General features: G+C 42.6%; 1 protein-coding gene across 1 annotated transcript; it reads left to right on the forward strand.

Moving 5' to 3' along the window:
* Positions 1-459: 459 nt before the first annotated feature.
* On the forward strand, positions 460-17,045 carry LOC310859466 (voltage-dependent calcium channel gamma-1 subunit-like). Its single transcript, XM_083766019.1, has 4 exons — positions 460-1,114; positions 8,758-8,832; positions 13,527-13,679; positions 14,974-17,045. The coding sequence occupies exons 1-4, from the start codon at positions 886-888 to the stop codon at positions 15,204-15,206; spliced, it is 690 nt and encodes a 229-aa protein (XP_083622145.1). The 5' UTR covers positions 460-885; the 3' UTR covers positions 15,207-17,045.
* The last annotated feature ends 809 nt before the right edge of the window (positions 17,046-17,854 follow it).

Below are 17,854 nucleotides of genomic sequence, written 5' to 3' on the forward strand. Positions count from 1 at the left end.
GAAGTCAATAAAACTGTACAGGTGATTCTTTCAGAAAGAAGGTAATGTGTGACATACTGTAACAACACAGCAGTGAGGATGAAACATATAATTGCAGATATTGGCAGTAGCTGAAATGAGCTGTCTTTATACTGTTGACGTGTGCGTGCGTGCATGCTCGTGCGTGTGTGCGTGCACGTCAGCTTCTCACCACAAAGAGCAGTGAGGAAATCAAACATTGGGGAAAAGTAATGTTTGAACTCCAAAGAACTGTCTGCGTGCATGAGTTGGTTTATTGTGGCGCTTGCTGCTTCCTGTGCTGTAACGTGAGAGGCGGACGGCCCAACAACTTGACGCACTGCTCTCATTTATAGCACCCACCCTCAGCCGTACGTGAGACCCCCACTGCCCCACCCCACCCTGACGGACGCCCACGGCAGTTAGTTTGTGTGGTCATCAACTTTCTTGATCAATGTCAACAGCTGTGGCCCTGAGCTGGAAACCCCGCCTCAGTTGTGCGACAGCGGGCAGGGAGAAGGGGAGTTGAAACTAGGGCACAGTAGTAGCAGACTGGCCCCTTTCCTTTCAAACCAAAGGCAGAGATTTGCAGTGGAGGGACAAGAAGAGAGACAACTTAAGTGGAGATAATATAGACAAAGAAGAGGCTTGCTGTGGTTGCTGAGGAGAGAAACCCCCCTCCCTCCCTCCTCACACGCTCATCTCTCCAGGACGGAATCCAGAGTGTCTCTACAGAAGCAACATCATCTCCCCGAGGCCTTTGAGGGTAGCCCTTGCTTTTTTGGAGGGGGGGCTGAGTCTTTTGGGTCTTTTGTTGTTTGTTTTTTTTTACTTTTTTTACTCAGGAAAAGGAGCAGCTTCTAAGAGGCACGCCAGCCAAGTGGCAGCATGCATAAACGTACCAAGATAAACATCACCATCGGCGTGCTCCTGCTGGGCATGGCATGCATGTTCACGGCGGTGGTGACGGACTACTGGGCCGTGCTCAGCCCGCACGTGGAGCATTACAATGAGACGTGCGAGGCGGCCCACTTTGGCCTGTGGAGACTGTGTAAGAAGTACATCTACATGACCGAGGACACGGGACACGGTTGTGGACCCCTGAGCCTACCTGGAGGTGAGAGATAGACAACACCCAAAGCTGCCCATTGCTGAGTCAACCTGTGGTCTTTGGTGGTCACTTGAGTGACTAATACTGCAGCCTACACTGCAGTATTAGTGCTGGTGTCTCAAGGCGTTGTTTTCTGACTGACAGCTAGAAAGGGCCTCATACAAAAGGTTAGGACTGTGTAATGCCAAAAGCTACAAGCTACAAAAGCTTAAGATTATGCATTGGGGAAACCCGGCCCAGTTAGAAGTCGTCAGGTTTCTAAGAATAGGGCTTCCGAATATCATTGGGCAGGTCATATGACCATAGCCTACAAACTTCCCTCTGACTGAAGATTAAGAGAGATTTAAGAGAGAGGTTTGGACAAAGCATCTCTTTTCTAATAATGTTTGGTGGACCCTCACCTAAAGTAATTTACTATATAAGGTGAATTAGGCCATACACGTGTTGGAGAATTGTAAGCTCTGCGAGATGTAAATAACATCTGCTGCTTGTATAAACCCAGGATACTCTCTCACTCTGTGTCCCTGCATGCTTGTCTAATGAAACAAGAGTGCATTCACATAGTTCCAAATCTTGAGGATCTGGATTCTTTATCTGAAAACTGCACATAGAGCTTTATTTTTAACAACAATAATATGCTTTTTATTTTAACCAAACATCACTTACAGCACATTTAATTTAGTGTCGCTCCAACAATGGGTATGGTTTGCCTACACAGGTGAGATTGCCACAGAGCCTCCAATATGGTTGGCCCTTTAGCAATAATGCTTTAAATCTGGCATGCTATAAAGAACCTAATTAGGTTTTTCAAAAAAACTCTCCATAAGGCTACTCATGAGTTACACTGTGTTATACACACGTTATTATATATATCAGATCTTTGTATTATTTGTTTTTATGTACAGTATAGTGTTGAGCATCCTCTACTCTCCCTAATGCTTTTTAGAAGTATTATCACACAAAAGACGAGACATGAACAAAATAACAACAATGTGCAACAAAGAAAACGAGCAAGTGGTAAAAACAAAGGAAAGGTTTAGTGATGATCCCAGATCTTCCCTGGTGATCCACTATACTTTTAATTCTACTATTAAAGATCTGTGTCAGTGTCAGTTTTAACCTCTTCAATACAAAAAAGGTCACTTTAAATTCTAATTAAGTCTAATTACGTTTTCGCTCTGGGGATTATACAGTATTTCCTAATGGGTTTTTTTTCAGAGATTTACTTGATTCTTACCCTAGCATACATTGGAGGGGTTTCAAAAGCATTGCATACAAGGATATTCTATTATTTTTGTATTGTGTTGTTTTTCAATAAAGAATTAACTAGTGTTGATGGTCTTGGAGTGTTAAAATAGCCCTCAAGTATAGCTTTAAGGTGTGGACCTGAGAAGATATAACATTGCTGTGATATCCTTGAAGCAAATTCCATAGTAAACTCCACGTAGCCAAAATCTGTTGCTGTTGACCTCAGAACTTAAGTCATTCTTGGAAAAGAACAATACATGTATGAGCATACTGTGGGTGGCGGTGAAATGCTTACACAACCAACAACCAATATTTGTAGCACAACATAATGCATGCATGTAGCAGATTATGTTGACATTAGGCAGGTTAAAACTGATGGTAAACATTCAATTGATGTGCTACTATATTATGTGCTAAACTAATGTGGCATGCTCACTTTTTAGACCACTCCCATGCTGGGTGTTGCAGGAACAGACATAACTGCCATTGGGGGTTCCGTTCCCAGGCATGTCTGGTGTGCTGATCACAGGTCACAGAAAAATCACTGTATGGTGAGACTGATTAGGTCTTTCTCTTGCATTAATTAGTCACTTGTTTTCACCATGTTTCCGAGCAGCATATCATTGGACTTAATTACAGAACTGAAGTGATAAGACACAGAATTAAGCCTTTGCCAAGGAATTCCAGTGCACAAGACTTCTCTGGAGTCCAGTGATCTCATCACGTCCAGCACACTTATCTGTAGTAGCATAGGATAGCAGACACCCTTGCATCTTAGCAAAGGTGCAAGGGACAGCTTTGCTGTTACAATCCTGCGTTGTGTCAATTCATGACAAAACCCAGATAATGTATTTATTTATTTGACAGGGACAAAGCTCATTAATCATTAATCATCATTAATCACCTCAATGTAAATGGGCCAGAGTTAGCCAAGGCAAAATTTCATCTGTAGTCCCTGAGCAGGCTCTTAAAAAATGAACGATAAAAGAAAGACAGAGTGTAATACAGTGTATAGTGTGCCAAAACACAACACCATGTGTTGATGCCATGTGTGCAATCCATCGTATCCATACAAAAACACAATACAATACAATACAGATAAAAGACAGACAGAGTGTATAGTGTGTATAATGAGAGTTAAACAACAGGAGTTGATTCCATAAACTTCAGTGATGAGTAATGTGTGTGTTTATAGGTCCATACAATGAAGACAAAACAACAGTGGAATAGGCCTATGCCCTGACACATACAGTTACGTGGTTAAAGAACATATAGTGTAGTCACTTACAGAGCTGTCTTATACATATAACCATAATATGACGCAAAAACAGATATCTGTGATTTTTCACAGTGTTCAGCAGACCACCGACAAGGGATAAATATAGGCTGTGTAAATACCCAGCTGTCTTGGGTGGAAGCCGCAGGGGGAGTCAAGTGTGTCCACAAGCCCAGCAACCCTGAGTGACAAGGACACTTGCGAGAGCCAGGCATAGCTCTCGATCTCCTTGTGTCCCGGAAAACCGTTCCCACGAGACCAACCCCTAAACCGGCACCTCTGGGTGGCCGATAGCCTTTCAAATAATTTGTAACACTCCCTGGGAGGGGCCGAAGGCATGAAGCACGTAAAAGCAACCTGGCTTATCGCCATCGTAACTGTGGCAACATACTGTACAAGTAGCCTACAGGGATGGGCACTGCCTGAGGTGGTGCAACAATGTCTGGTTAATGCTCACACTGAAATGGCGTGGTTGGATGGACCAATTAAAGCACTGGTTTGCCTTATTTGGACACACTGTGTGACCTATAGTCTCTTTAAATGTAGTTGTATGCAATCATGTTGGTTCTGCTGGATTTAAACATGAGGCAAATCCCATGGGCATTTATGGCCAGGCTCATGTTCAGATGCTGGCAATGGCATGCACGCGTGCAGTGGTGGACAGAAAGTCCACCACATTTACATTTACTTGAGTACATTTGTTTAGTATTATGTATCAGTATTACTTTAGTTTATTTGTATTTTTGTATACTTAATGACTTTCACTCCATTAAATAAGACAAATATCTGCATTACATTTCTAGGAAGGCAACATGTATTATTATTATTAATTAACCACTTACTTACTCACCCCATAAGGAACCGCTGATCAAATTATTAGGTATCTATTTTAAGCAATACTGCCTCATCAAAGTTGGTATTGTGACTTTATATATTGTCAATTACTTGCACGACAGGGGGAGAGCTGGTGGAGTTATAGTTGTTTTAGCTGCTAAAGTTTAGCTGCTAAAGTTTAGCAGACAGTTTGGTCTAATGGAATGGAGTTTTTCCGTTTTTTACCACATTCTATTGGTTCAATATTTTCGAAACAACACAGACGAAAAGGGTGTTCAATAGCACTGATTTATGCAAAAAAGGAAAGTAATCAAAAACCTCAAAAATGGAGTTAGGTGGTTTCCTCCCTACAGCAACAATATCCTACCAATTTTATCCAAACAGGAGAGATAACTCACACAGGATACAGATGGAAGAAACAACACAAATGACACAAAGAAATGAGCTGACACAATTGGATTAAGCTGATAGATGGGTAGACCCTCACTGGCTGAAATTGGCACACATACTGTATGGTCTCATACACAACAGGTGTGACCACAGTGACCCAATATAGGCGACATGTGTTGTGGAGGTTTCAACTTGATGAAATGACATGACAGCTAGCGTGCAAGCATTGAAGTGACAGTGTTAACTGTGTGTGCTTGCGTGCGTGCGTGCGTGCGTGCGTGTCATTCTCGAGGTCAGCTGCATGTACCTTTGATTACAGGATTAGATGTAAACTATTGTTTTTTTTAATCAAGTTGGTTGTGAGGGGCCTTCAAATGGCTGGCCTCTACCAAGCAGTTAGCAAGGTACTGCTCAGTATCAGCTATTATAGAAAAAGTATTCCAACAGTATTGTATGTAACAATCGTTTCTCAACCGTTTCGGACGCAGGGCGGCTCGCCGGAACCGGCCCGACTCCTGTGGTTCTGGAGTTCCGGGGACCCCCACACGGAGTTACAACACTCACTTCACTCGGGTGTGATTTAAACCTATATACAGGGTTAATGTTTGTTTTTAGTTCAATGTTTGTTTTAAAAACGCCATTGACAAAGATTAGAAATTAGAAGTTTGTTTCGTCCTTAACAATAAAACGAATTTAATATTTGTTTTGACACCGTTTGTTTTACATCATCATTACATCACCTATAATCATAGCAACATGAGTTAGACTTTAATATATTAAATTACCTCCTCAATTCCCTCCTCGATGTTGTAAGATGATAAGAGCGCCTCTCACTTCACACGGGTGTGATTTTTAAGTGGTGCAGTGCAACCACTTCATTAAGTAGCTTTGTGTCTGCCTGGCTGGCTGGCTTCCTGGGTCTGAGCACGAAAATAGCATTTGGTTGGTTTTCAAAACCAAGTGTCACTGTTGTGCAGCCTAACACACGCATACATATTAACTGTATGATGATTTCAGGTGTATCAGTACAGTACAGTACAGTACAGTACAGTACAGTACAGTACAGTACAGTACAGTACAGTACAGTACAGTACAGTACAGTACAGTACAGTACAGTACAGTACAGTACAGTACAGTACAGTACAGTACAGTACAGTACAGTAGAGGGACGCCCTGGGGTCCTCCACACGGTAACTCTGTCATTCCTCAACCGTTTCGGACCTGGGTGGCTTGCCAGAACCGGGCCGGCACCCTGGGCGCGTTCCTGCGGGCCTGGAAGTTCCAGGAAGCCACACGAGTGTGATTTTTAACCTGAAACCAGTTGAATTATGTCTAATTGGGGACAAAACTGATTTTATGGCAGCCCAAGTGCTAAGGGTTAGATTGATTCCGATTATGTAGGGTAAGTGGATATTAAATCAATGTCAATGATGTTGATGCAATGTCCCTGGCCACTGTTTGTGAGTGTATACATTCTGTTGTTACCTAAGAACAAATTCCATGTAAGAAAACATTGGTGAATGTCAGAATCTTCATGAAAACTGCAAAAGTGGGGTTTAAGAAGAAATTTGTTCTTAAGAATGGTTGGTGAATAGGCCCATTGTCAGTGTGAAAAGCAGTTGAGCCTGTTGCTTAGTAACTACTTTATTTTCTATTCCCAGGCTGTCCTTTTGGACAATATTTTTGTCTCCACCATGCCTTTTGGCCTGGTGGAGACAAAAGTATGTTGTTTTGTACTGCTTCCGTCCATGTGTCCGTCCGTCCATCCACACCTTGAAGACCATAACAGGAGCCCTCGTACAAGGTTTCTTTGACTATGCATGAACCTCTTGGCACCTCAAAGTCCCTTAAAACAAGGCTCCTCAGGCGTCTTACTGGTATGTAATGTATGTACAGTACGTACACGTATGTATGGCCTATGTACAGATTATGTGTGTGTGTGTGTGTGTGTGTGTGTGTGTGTGTGTGTGTGTGTGTGTGTGTGTGTGTGTGTGTGTGTGTGTGTGTGTGCGTGCGTGCATGTACAGTGTACTGTATAGTATGTGTGAAGCCAAATCCAAAGTATGACGATAATGTTTTGGGTTTTGAGGATGTTTTCTTCCCCATGAAGCGTAGTTCTAGATTTGTTAATCTCTGTTGATCAAACTGTGAGGGATCGAGCAGTCAAAGCTTAAGGATGACACAGGTTTTCAAACTCAAATTTTGTTTTAATGTCAAAAGTAACAAATAATTAACAAAAGTTTCAGCAACTGAAATGGTAGGGCCCTTGAGGTCAACATAACATAACTTAAAGGAAAATATCTTAAATGAAAATAATGTGGACCCAAACAGGAAATGAACTCAACCAACAGACCTCTTAAAATGACACATGAGGGAGACTTATATAGTGGTGGACCAAACCAATAAATACACAAAGGGGTGGACAGAAATTAGAGCCAACTGGAATCCCTAAACAATTCCCAATTCCCCCCTTCTCAATCAAGTATGTTGGTATGGTCCTCTGCATCAGAGCTGACTTCACCCCCTGTCCCATATGTTACCATTTCAGGAACTAAATAAAGAACAGAACATGCATGTATGCTATTTATTTCAAACCACCATCTGCAACTGCAAGTGCACAAGCATGCAATAGGCCTAAATTACATGCGCTGTGGAATCCAAAGTTCCAAACCCCTCTCCACACCGGTGAAAGATTCCTTCATATGGTACTTTGGGCATGCCTTCAAAGACTAGTGTGACCTCTGCGGTAGCAAGACCACTCGCCCTTGGCGAGTGGTCTTGGCGAGTGGTCTTGGCGACTCGCCAAAAAGTGAAGACCACTCGCCAAAAGGGGAAGACCATTCGGCCCGGGGCGAGATGTCTTCCCCTTTTGGCGAGAAGTCTTCACTTTTTGGCTAGTGTTTTCTTCACTTTCAGCAACTGCACCTCTGCACCGCACAACCTCACTGTGTGATCCCATAAACCAGGACGGCTTTGCTTGGGTCTATAGACAAATACCGAGGGTTTAGCACTTTATGCATTGAACAAAGTCAACAAACGTCAATAAAGACAGACCTAGGATCCAGTGGCATAAATGTTAGGAGTAACATTATCTTAAGTCCTTTGGTGTGCAGGGGGGGAGCATTCAAGTATGAGAAACGGAAAATAAAATTAGAAACAGTAGCTATAGTCACGAGTTTCATTATGCAGAATTTGCTTTGGCAGATAGAGTGACAACCCAGCATTAAACGATTAACGCTGGACATTCAAGAATCGCATGTAAAGCAACTGCAGAAGATGCAGTGAGAAATACATTAGACATTATTTCATACAGAATGATGGTCTTCCTGCTAGGACTGTCACACCTCCAACGGTGCCCACGGTGTACTATCCATGGCAGGGGCATCCTCTTCCTTTTTAAATAAACTTTATTCAAATTATTCAGGCTACAATTTATGCAGTCATTACAATGAATTTGGTACAGTACAGTAGCAAGGCATTTCAATAGACAAAAATATACACAACCTCTTCCCTGAGCCAAGCGTAAACCTGACCGCATTCCAAAAAGGTAGCCTCGGCCCCAGCCTCATCTGCGAAGAGAAAAGGACTAAAAGGATGTTTTGCTGCAAAAGAAAACATGGTGAATGTTTGAATCGTCATGAAAACTGTGCTTTGTGTGGGTTACGAAGACATTTCTTCTTGAGAATGTTTTTTAATTGTACTAATGTGTATAATACTGATTTTATAGATTTTATAGATATAGAGTATTGTATCAATGTGATCAACTGCACATTGTTATGTCACTTTTATGATTTTGAGCCGCATTAGCGGCATTACTGGCACACAGCAGCGTGATAAATGGAATTACGCAAAATGTATCCAAGAACTATTGAACCAACCTAAATTCTCTCTTGTTTCACAGAGGAGAACTGTACTTACTTCAGGCACTTCACTCCTGGAGAAGACAGTGAGATTCTGGATTATAAAACACAAAAAGGTATGGATTGTTTTACATTTCATCTATATGCAAACACATGCAGTGGTCGTTTTTTATTGTTGTATTTTGGCAGAGCAGCAGCCTATTGTTTGCATAACAGAAGATGGATGAATATAAATCAATATACACATTATGTTGTTAAAAACACATAAATGTTTCCAAACCATGTTGAGTTTTCCTTTTTAGCATGCATTCATGGAACAAAAAACATTTTGTATATAAACAAAATATATAATTGGGAGGATCCTGAACAAGTTGTAACATTGAATAAATGAACGAGAGATTTGGGCATCTAGAGTTTGTGTCGTATCGCAATTCGCACCTCACACAGGTCTATAGGTTGCACACCAATCCGACCAATATGCCTGTATCTATATGGACGTATAGGGACACAACTTTATTCCGTATAAAGCTTTTAGGGACCCTGTGACGTCATGTGGGTTAATACATCATCATCATAATGTACTTACTGTATGCAAGACTCAAAGCTTGGGATTGTCGGTGCAACCACACTTGCAATTCCCCAGAAGTGCGCCTTTCTGCAAGTATTGTGGTCGTGCTTGCTGGCTTTTTTATGCGTATGCTCGGAGGTATATGTTGATGGTGACGTAATTAAGATATGTTTCAATGTCGGGTTATAACTGGCTGTCGATGGTGACGTAATTAGGATATGTTTCAGTGTCGGGTGAATTAAAGGTAATGTATGTCTGTACATGTATGTAATCTGAAACCTATCTTTATTACGTCACCATCAAAAGCCAGTTATAAGTTATAACCCGGCATTGATACATATTTTAATTACGTCACCATCAACATCTATAGTACCTCCGAGCATACGCATAAAAAAGAACTGCACTCGACAGAGTGCAGTTCTAGTTAAGTTATAAGTGTTATGATTAACTTCTAAGTACTCGGACCCTCGTCTGGTTCTGGTGTGTGACGACCCTTGACATTTCCATGGTTCGGACAGACGGACATACGGGCAGGCCTGCTCCGGGAGAACGAGATTAACATGACACGGAGACTGGGTCACATCAATTCATTCACAAGGTTTATTACACTTACAGGATCATATATAGCTTGGATACTTCGTGTCCTACTGACGTCACTGACTAGACATCACAATCACTGCCTGCAGCACGCGGCCTTCAGCGTGCCCCTAACACAGCCCTAGAGTATGTTACAGTTCAGGCAGTGCATCATACATATAAGGGTAACAAGAATACTCGCCGCATTTAGCGATTTGGCGAGTTAACTTGAGGATTCGCCGAAACGTGACGAAAACTCGCCGCGGGGGCGACGCTTCTTCACATTCTGGCGAGTGTTCGTCACGTTTCGGGGCACTTTTAGCAGCTTTCTGTTGCAAGTTTCTGAATGTTCTCAGAGTCCGCAGGCTGATCTACAAGCTCACAACGTGAGCTCATTCTGGCGAGTTTCCTTCACGTTTCGGGGCACTTTCACCAGCTGGAGCTGCAAGTGGCTGATCTACAACGTGTCCGGACGCGACGCGTTGTGAGCTTGTATATAAATAATATAAGTATTCCGGTATTCCATATAAGTACATTGCATATTCACGTACAAGTACCAAGAATCATTACACAGCATGCTGTATTACAACAATAAGGTGGAAGGCTTGTTATATGATGCGTGTTACAGTATTTACAGTATTGTCTTTGAAATAGATTTATAGGATGCCTAAACCATAGACTTATTTGGGTAACCGACCATGTTGATCCATGGACAGTGGAGTAATGTCTCTTATTTCCTGTATCTTGTTTAGAATCAATCTACCAGAATAGTTTGCAGAATGACATAGGACATTTAACGTAAATTATTTCGCATTTAAAGAGAAAATGGTCTGCTGATATTTTGTGTAAAACTAAAGATATATTGTTTAAGTAAGAGTAGTCAAAACCGTATGTCATACAATCCTTAGCCAGCAGACAAAGACCTCCCCAGACACAGTTGAGGTCAGTCACACAACTGGTCGCTATAGAAATATAAAGATTGAATGGTCGTGGTACAGTAGAGAGATATGAGAGATTTTTTTTTATTTTTGTCGTGAGTTCGGTTCACTCTTTTTGATTTATTTTGGAAAGGTTTCTGTCCAAAGATATTCAAAATTGGGATCAATTTGAGTAGGGATTAACTAGGTCAAGTGTGTAAAATTACACAATTTGTTGTTCTTCTTGCATCAGTTTCCCCATCCTCCACTCACCTAGAACAATTAAGAAACAGACCCAGCAGTACAACATTAACCAGCTACAGTTATCTCTCCTGGAGAAACAGTGTTTGACATTATTATAGTCAGGACAGTATAGAGAGGCCCAGGCCGTAGCGTAACGGTCTGGGCACCGGACTGGTGATCCAGTCGCGGTGTGCCGCGGGTTCGACTCCCGGACCCGACACGGCCTTTACCGCATGTCATCCCCCCATCTCTCTCCCGTTTCCTGTCAGCCTACTTTCTATCCCTTAAAAAAAAAATCAATAAAGGCGTAAGCCGCAAAAAAATATCTTAAAAAAAAAAAAAAGAAAAAAGGACAGTATAGAGAGACATGGGTCAAGAACATCAGGAACGCACAATGACTTCAGCGACAAAGAAAAGTGCAACACACAGAATACAGTAGTGGCTACTGTACTGTATGTCTTGCACTGTTATGTACCAAACCCCAGTCCTCTCTCTTCTTCCCAGTGACCCAGCTGGAATGTTGGTCTCAGTTTACATGTATGGTTTATGACAGCTTCTATGTAATATGCATTAGGCCCGAGCACATCTAGAGTTTAATGTCATACCCAACTATTAGGGTGTACATGTGAATAGATGCACCCTGTCTGCATGCACACACACATGAGTGTGTGCGCACGCACGCACGCACACACACAGAGGCTACAAAGCAAACTATGAGATATATGGCTATAACATGAAGGCAAGGCATATCCTTATAATGAAAGAACACGTTTCAATGGTGGACCCATCCAAGCAGTCAGTGTACAGTACAGCTATGCTCAGTATGCCACTGCGAGTGCACTAAAAGGACGATTATAACGAAGAAGGGGGCACACCGGAGGACAATCCAAAAATAAGTATTTTATTTTATACTTTGGCAGGGAAACATGCTGCCTAAAGTCTAGAACCAAAACAAAGAAATGAACAAAGGTGCTCTCCTGCGGCCACCCCTGCAGCCTGTGGAGAAAAGCAGATCTGAAGAGCTGTGAGAGCAGGTCTCTTAAATAGTGTTTGGAGAGACAATGGGCAGGTGTCTCCCCTTCCACTAATCATCTCTGGCTCCACCCTCCATCACTGCAATGGACTTGTTACAGGCACAGCCACACACACACAGAACCCCATAGTAGACTAAAGGCCCAGTGGGCCGTCACACTACAATATAAAACTTCTGGTTTGTCCAAGGGTTTTCCCACCATCTAACCACGCATGTATTTCTACACTGATTTTAATGTTGAGAAACTTAGAGTTTTTAAAATAAATGCTCTTGAGGCAAACAATCTCTCAATTTGTACTCTAAGGAAAGTGCAGGTTAGAGCTGCCTAGTGCCCATTCTCCTCACCCCGCCAGCAGAAGATGGCCTTCCCCAGAGGAGTGCCTGTCCCAGCTGGCCCTGGGCATGGTTCCAAAAGCGAGCTTGCTGCACATCAAAGACTAGCCTCATAACCCTCATCACTGTCAAAGCCTTTTACTGGAACCGTGATGGCTGGCTTTAAGCTATTTAATTTAAGTAAAAAAGTATAGGTCTATCCTCCTGTCAACTGCCATTATAAAACATATGATGCAAGATTAAGCAGACACATAGGCTACAGAAAGCTTGTAATATTAAGAATGTACAAGCTAGGCGCTGGTTCATGCACCAAAATGTCTATATCATGAACAGTACAGTGCTTATGCACCTTATGTCTAACCTCATGTGTATACTGGATGGATGGATGGATGAGATGCGCAAAATGTAGATATGACTATACCTTTGTTTTCGATTCTTTCTTTTTCCCTTTCTCCCCCTGCCCGAGACCTACAGACCATGTTCTTATAATCGTGTTATCTATAATCTTATGATGACGCTATTCAAACACTACAGCCCTGTCACTGAAGTGCACACATTGTTTCATTCTATAAACATAGATTAAACATTTTGGTGAAAATATAAAGAGCCTAACTATTATGTGCTTTAATGTCAAATGCCATACTGTAATTCATACAGATACAACATCAACGACAACAAGAACACATGAATAATATTATTATACTCTATGCTGACACCTTCCACTATCAGTGATTTTATGCAGAGACAGGTGGTCTTCTTAGGCTACTTAGAAGTTTAGATTCAAGAAAAGTTTTTTATTTTGTTTTGTGTGTGGAATGTTGGAGTGCCAGACTCAGTGAAAATGTAAAAACCCACAATGAATCTTGACACAGTGCCTATAAAACTGCTGTATTCTGATGTGGTTTGCCAATAGTATAGTAAAGTTCTCATATGTCGCGGGCTGTTCCTGTCATATGCAGCCACATATAGCCGGGGAGCCACAGGCCCAAAAGCTCAACGGTTAAGGATTTACCTGTGTTTTTTCTATTCACTTGGTCATTAATTGTTGCAATGAGCTGTGACTATAGTTGCATTGGTGCAGTCTGGCCTTAAGATTGTTACTTACATTGTCCACCCTATGTTCTTCTTGTTTCTCTTCAGAGTACAACATCTCTGCTGCTGCCATCTCCATCTTCAGTTTGGCCTTCATGTTCCTGGGCATTCTTTGTGTAATGGGCTCATGTACTGGCAAAGGCAAAGGCAAAAGAAGGGACTACCTGCTCAAACCTGCTGGCATGTTTTATGCATTTGCAGGTGAATAAACACATGCACCTACACACGCATGCGCATGCGCACGCGCACACGCACACACACACACACACACACACACACACACACACACACACACACACACACACACACACACACACACACACACACGTCCTCACTTGCTTAGGCTGTGGACAGTCCAGAAACCTGCCTTTATTCTGTGTTGTTTGTCATGCACTCTAGGGCAATACATGACAAAAAGGGAATCCACACACAAGGCAAACCTTTTATATTATATATTGATTATTCTAAATTAAAATAAGTTAGGCAATACTCAAATAAACTGGTATGAGATGTGACAATGTCAGTAATTAGTCATGTATGGAGTGTGCCTGTGTGTGAGTGTTGTAGAAGGTGTGCAACTGCTTGGAAGGAAGGTAAGAGAGCTGGGCTGAGCGCATGGAAGGAGAGGCCCTTACAGTATATACTCTCCCAGACCACACCCCATGCACTCAGGTGTACACAGTTGGCCTGACGGCCTGCTCCACTCTGCCCTATCACCCAGGCTGCCGGCTATCCTGCTGTGCAGAGGCAGAGGGGGCAGGGCCGTCACAGTCTCACTGCTAGGCTGTGGACAGTTCAGAAACCTGCCTATACTCTGTGTCTCACTGCTTGGCCTTTAGGTAATGATGCCCATTGGGAACGCATGCCAGCATACCCACTCCGGTTATGCATTATCTGTTGTACTGAACAGCCAGTCTATGATGTCATGTTAATTTGATGATGTCACGGATACAGACAGACAGATACAAAGATCTTCATTTATGGGCAATCCTTGTTTCCCAAAAAAGCTAAAAAGCTAAAAAGCTGGTAAATGGTGCATTTATATAGCGCCTTTATCCGCTTTACATAGATTGTGCATTACATTCACCCATTCACACACATTCATACACCGATGGTGGCGGAAACCATGCAAGGCACCAACCAGAACATCAGGAGCAATTAGGGGTCCAGTGTCTTGCTCAAGGACACTTCGAAACTAACTCTGGGGGAGCTCGGGTTCGAGCCGGCAACCTTGCGGGCCGGGTACCATCCAGATTCCAGCCACTCTACCCCTAAGCCACCGTCGCCACCACCCCTAGAACACAGACAGACAGATACAGAAATGTGGTGATTTTCGTTTCTGAACACCTGTGTCAGCCTGACAGAATTCCCACTCGGCGAACACACCTTTGAGTGCTTGGCAGACGTTGGCCACATAACAGACAGACTGACACAGATTCTATGCATTCATAGATGTAAACTTCTCACTTCTCAATTTCCCCCCTCCTGATTTCAGGTCTCTGCGCCTTCATCTCGCTGGAGGTCATGCGGCAGTCGGTCAAGCGCATGATCGAGAGCACGGAGACCATCTGGATCGAGTACGACTACTCCTGGTCTTTCGCCTGTGCCTGTTCCGGCTTTGTCCTCCAGTTCCTCGCAGGCCTCACTTTGTTCGTGCTTGCCATGCCGCAGATGCCCCGCAACGCCTGGGAGACCTGCATGGACGCCGAGCCAGAGCAAGTGGAGTGATGAAGGCACAGAGTGAGGAAGGCGACGGGAGGGATCAAGGACGCTGGGGAGGGCTACGAGACTGGCTTTTATCGCAGATATCCAATTCAACATGAGAGCAAGCAATTAGCAAAAAGGTGTGAATCGTGCCGGGAAGTTCACCACCCTAACGGTTAGCCTACTGCGCGAACACAATCATCAAGTGTGGAAGATCTTACATTTGGAGTGTCCTATTTTAATCTCATCCTGTATTCTGAATGTTGAAAATTGCAAATGCAATATCATGTCTTAGATATTACACAATTACAGAAAGTCAGTAGGCCTAGTACCAGTTTCAGATTGGCAAATTACCTGAATTACCCTTATGTAGCTAATTCCACCTTTGGTGCTGCAATCATGCTTCAAATAACAGACAAAGCATAATTTACATGGTGCAACTTGACCCAGGGTTGCTGTCTGTCACCATGCATGGCAGGGAATAACATTAAAGATGGAGTGACACACCTTTTTTCCACCCTAAAACATGATCATCAGGTATTATTACAATATAAGGGGGAAGAACCTTTTCCAAAAAGTGTACAGTATTTGTTAAAATCATGCTTTTATGTGGACACGCCCACCAGTTAATGAAGTATGCCTGGTTTGCCTGGTGGGTGGTGATGGGTGGTGATCCACCTGAACTGAAGCTGTAGTTGTATGATAAAGGGGGAGGGGTTAGGGGAGGGGAGGGGCTGATAGTGTGGTGTCACTATATTACTGTTTACTTCATTGGCCCGTTTGACTGTCAAGGGTTCAGCCTCCAGGAAGAAACCCTAAATACAAAGTCAATACACAATTGCACATAAAAACAACTCCAGTCTGTCTAATGAAGTACTGTCACCTCATAGACACATGAAAAACTGGAAAAATTCAAAAATTGTACTCCATCTTTAACAATGATTAACAATAACATTGCCACAAACACATTTTGAAATATAATTAATAGAATAGTGAACATGTTCAGATAGCTTCAGTACAAATGTAGCCCTGGAACATGACTGCCATGTTCCAGGGCTAGTACAAATGTAGCCTTTTGACATTCATACAGATAAGCACCTTCAAATGTATTCCTCTCACGGACACGTGACCACACTTCAAATTGGGGTTCATGAGAAAAGGCCTGCATGATGAGTCTAGTGGGAGTGATTGCACACTAGCAGGGGTGTGTGTGCGTGCTTGAATGTTAAACACCCAGACAGACATTCTGAAAGGGTTCAGTTCTAGCAGGTGCACACACAATGTCTCAGACTTGTTTATTTTACTTAACGTCGCAACGGAAACCAAAGTCATACAGACATATCTGTAGATTTCTTTGGGGGACTAAAACCTTTAAGTTGCCCACTGGTGTCCCATCGCACACCTTCAGCCAGGGTACCATTTATTATTTACTTCTTGCGGTAAACAACTCTAGCCTAATGGTCAAGACTTAAAAAAAGGTAAAAATGGAAGAAAAAAATATATATATTATAAAAAGGAAAAAAATAAAAAAAATCATGTTAAAAACAATACTGCTTTTCTATTTCTTATCCTTAGGTGTTCTATATACTTTTTCTTTTTGATAATCAGAGATGTACTGAGATGCTTTTGAATAAAACTATAGCCTGGAGGGCCGCTGTCTGATGTTGGCCTGAATAGATGGGCTGCTGAAGTAGTTGGCAAAACAATTGCTCTCTATATTCTGACCTTCTCTTTGGATTTTGTGTGTAATACAAAGTAGCAATACAACAATGTAGAATGTTTCTGGACACTACACTGTATGTTATGGCAAATTCTTTGTAATTAAAAACAAAACATACCCTGAAAGTTTAATATTTTGGAAAACCTGTTTTCAACATGTGTTCATGAATTCAGAAAATGTGTACACAGCACAACAAAAGGGTTTATTGTCTCCACCAGGCCGAAGGCATGGGGAGAGAGTATGTTTTGCACTCCGTCCGTCCGTCCGTGTGTCCGTGTGTCCGTCCGTCCGTCCGTCCGTCCGTGACAAGCTAATCTCGGCCACCGTTAACCCGGTCGATGCCACATTTTGCACACACACTCCCTGGATGCCAACGATGAACCTCTGCCCCAAAATTTCCAGAACGGCCTGTTATAGCGCCACCAGGAGGCCGCTTTGTGCAAAACAAGTTTTTGCACAGTACACCTACAGATTTTGTCCAAAAATCCCGCAAATCGTTACACAGTATCTCCATAGTCATGTGCTCAAGACGGATGTGTCTGATATTTCATATTCCATCCTAATTGGCTTAACATTGGCTTTCAAATTTTGCAGGATTGGCCTGTTTTGAACAAAAAACCTCAAATCATGAACGCAGCGTGCAATTTCACGTGAAATCTTTCACGCACTTTCCTACTAGGCTGAGGAATATAGCCCACCCATTTCACATTGCCCTGTTATAGCGCCACCAACAGGTGGATTGTGCATGCGTGCCATCAACACGGATCTGCACCATTTCCCATATTCCATCCTGATTGGCAAAGATTGGAACAAACAAACAAAAAACATGTTTATATTACTCCTAAATATTCCTATCCTCCTGGTGGAGACCTGTGCCCAGAAGGGCACTTTTTCTAGTATTTGATATGGTTTCATGTGCCAGGCATTGTTGGGCTGAGTGAGATTCTATATG

Source organism: Protomyctophum parallelum, assembly GCF_964188405.1.
Source record: "Protomyctophum parallelum genome assembly, chromosome: 5".
NCBI lineage: Eukaryota > Metazoa > Chordata > Actinopteri > Myctophiformes > Myctophidae > Protomyctophum > Protomyctophum parallelum.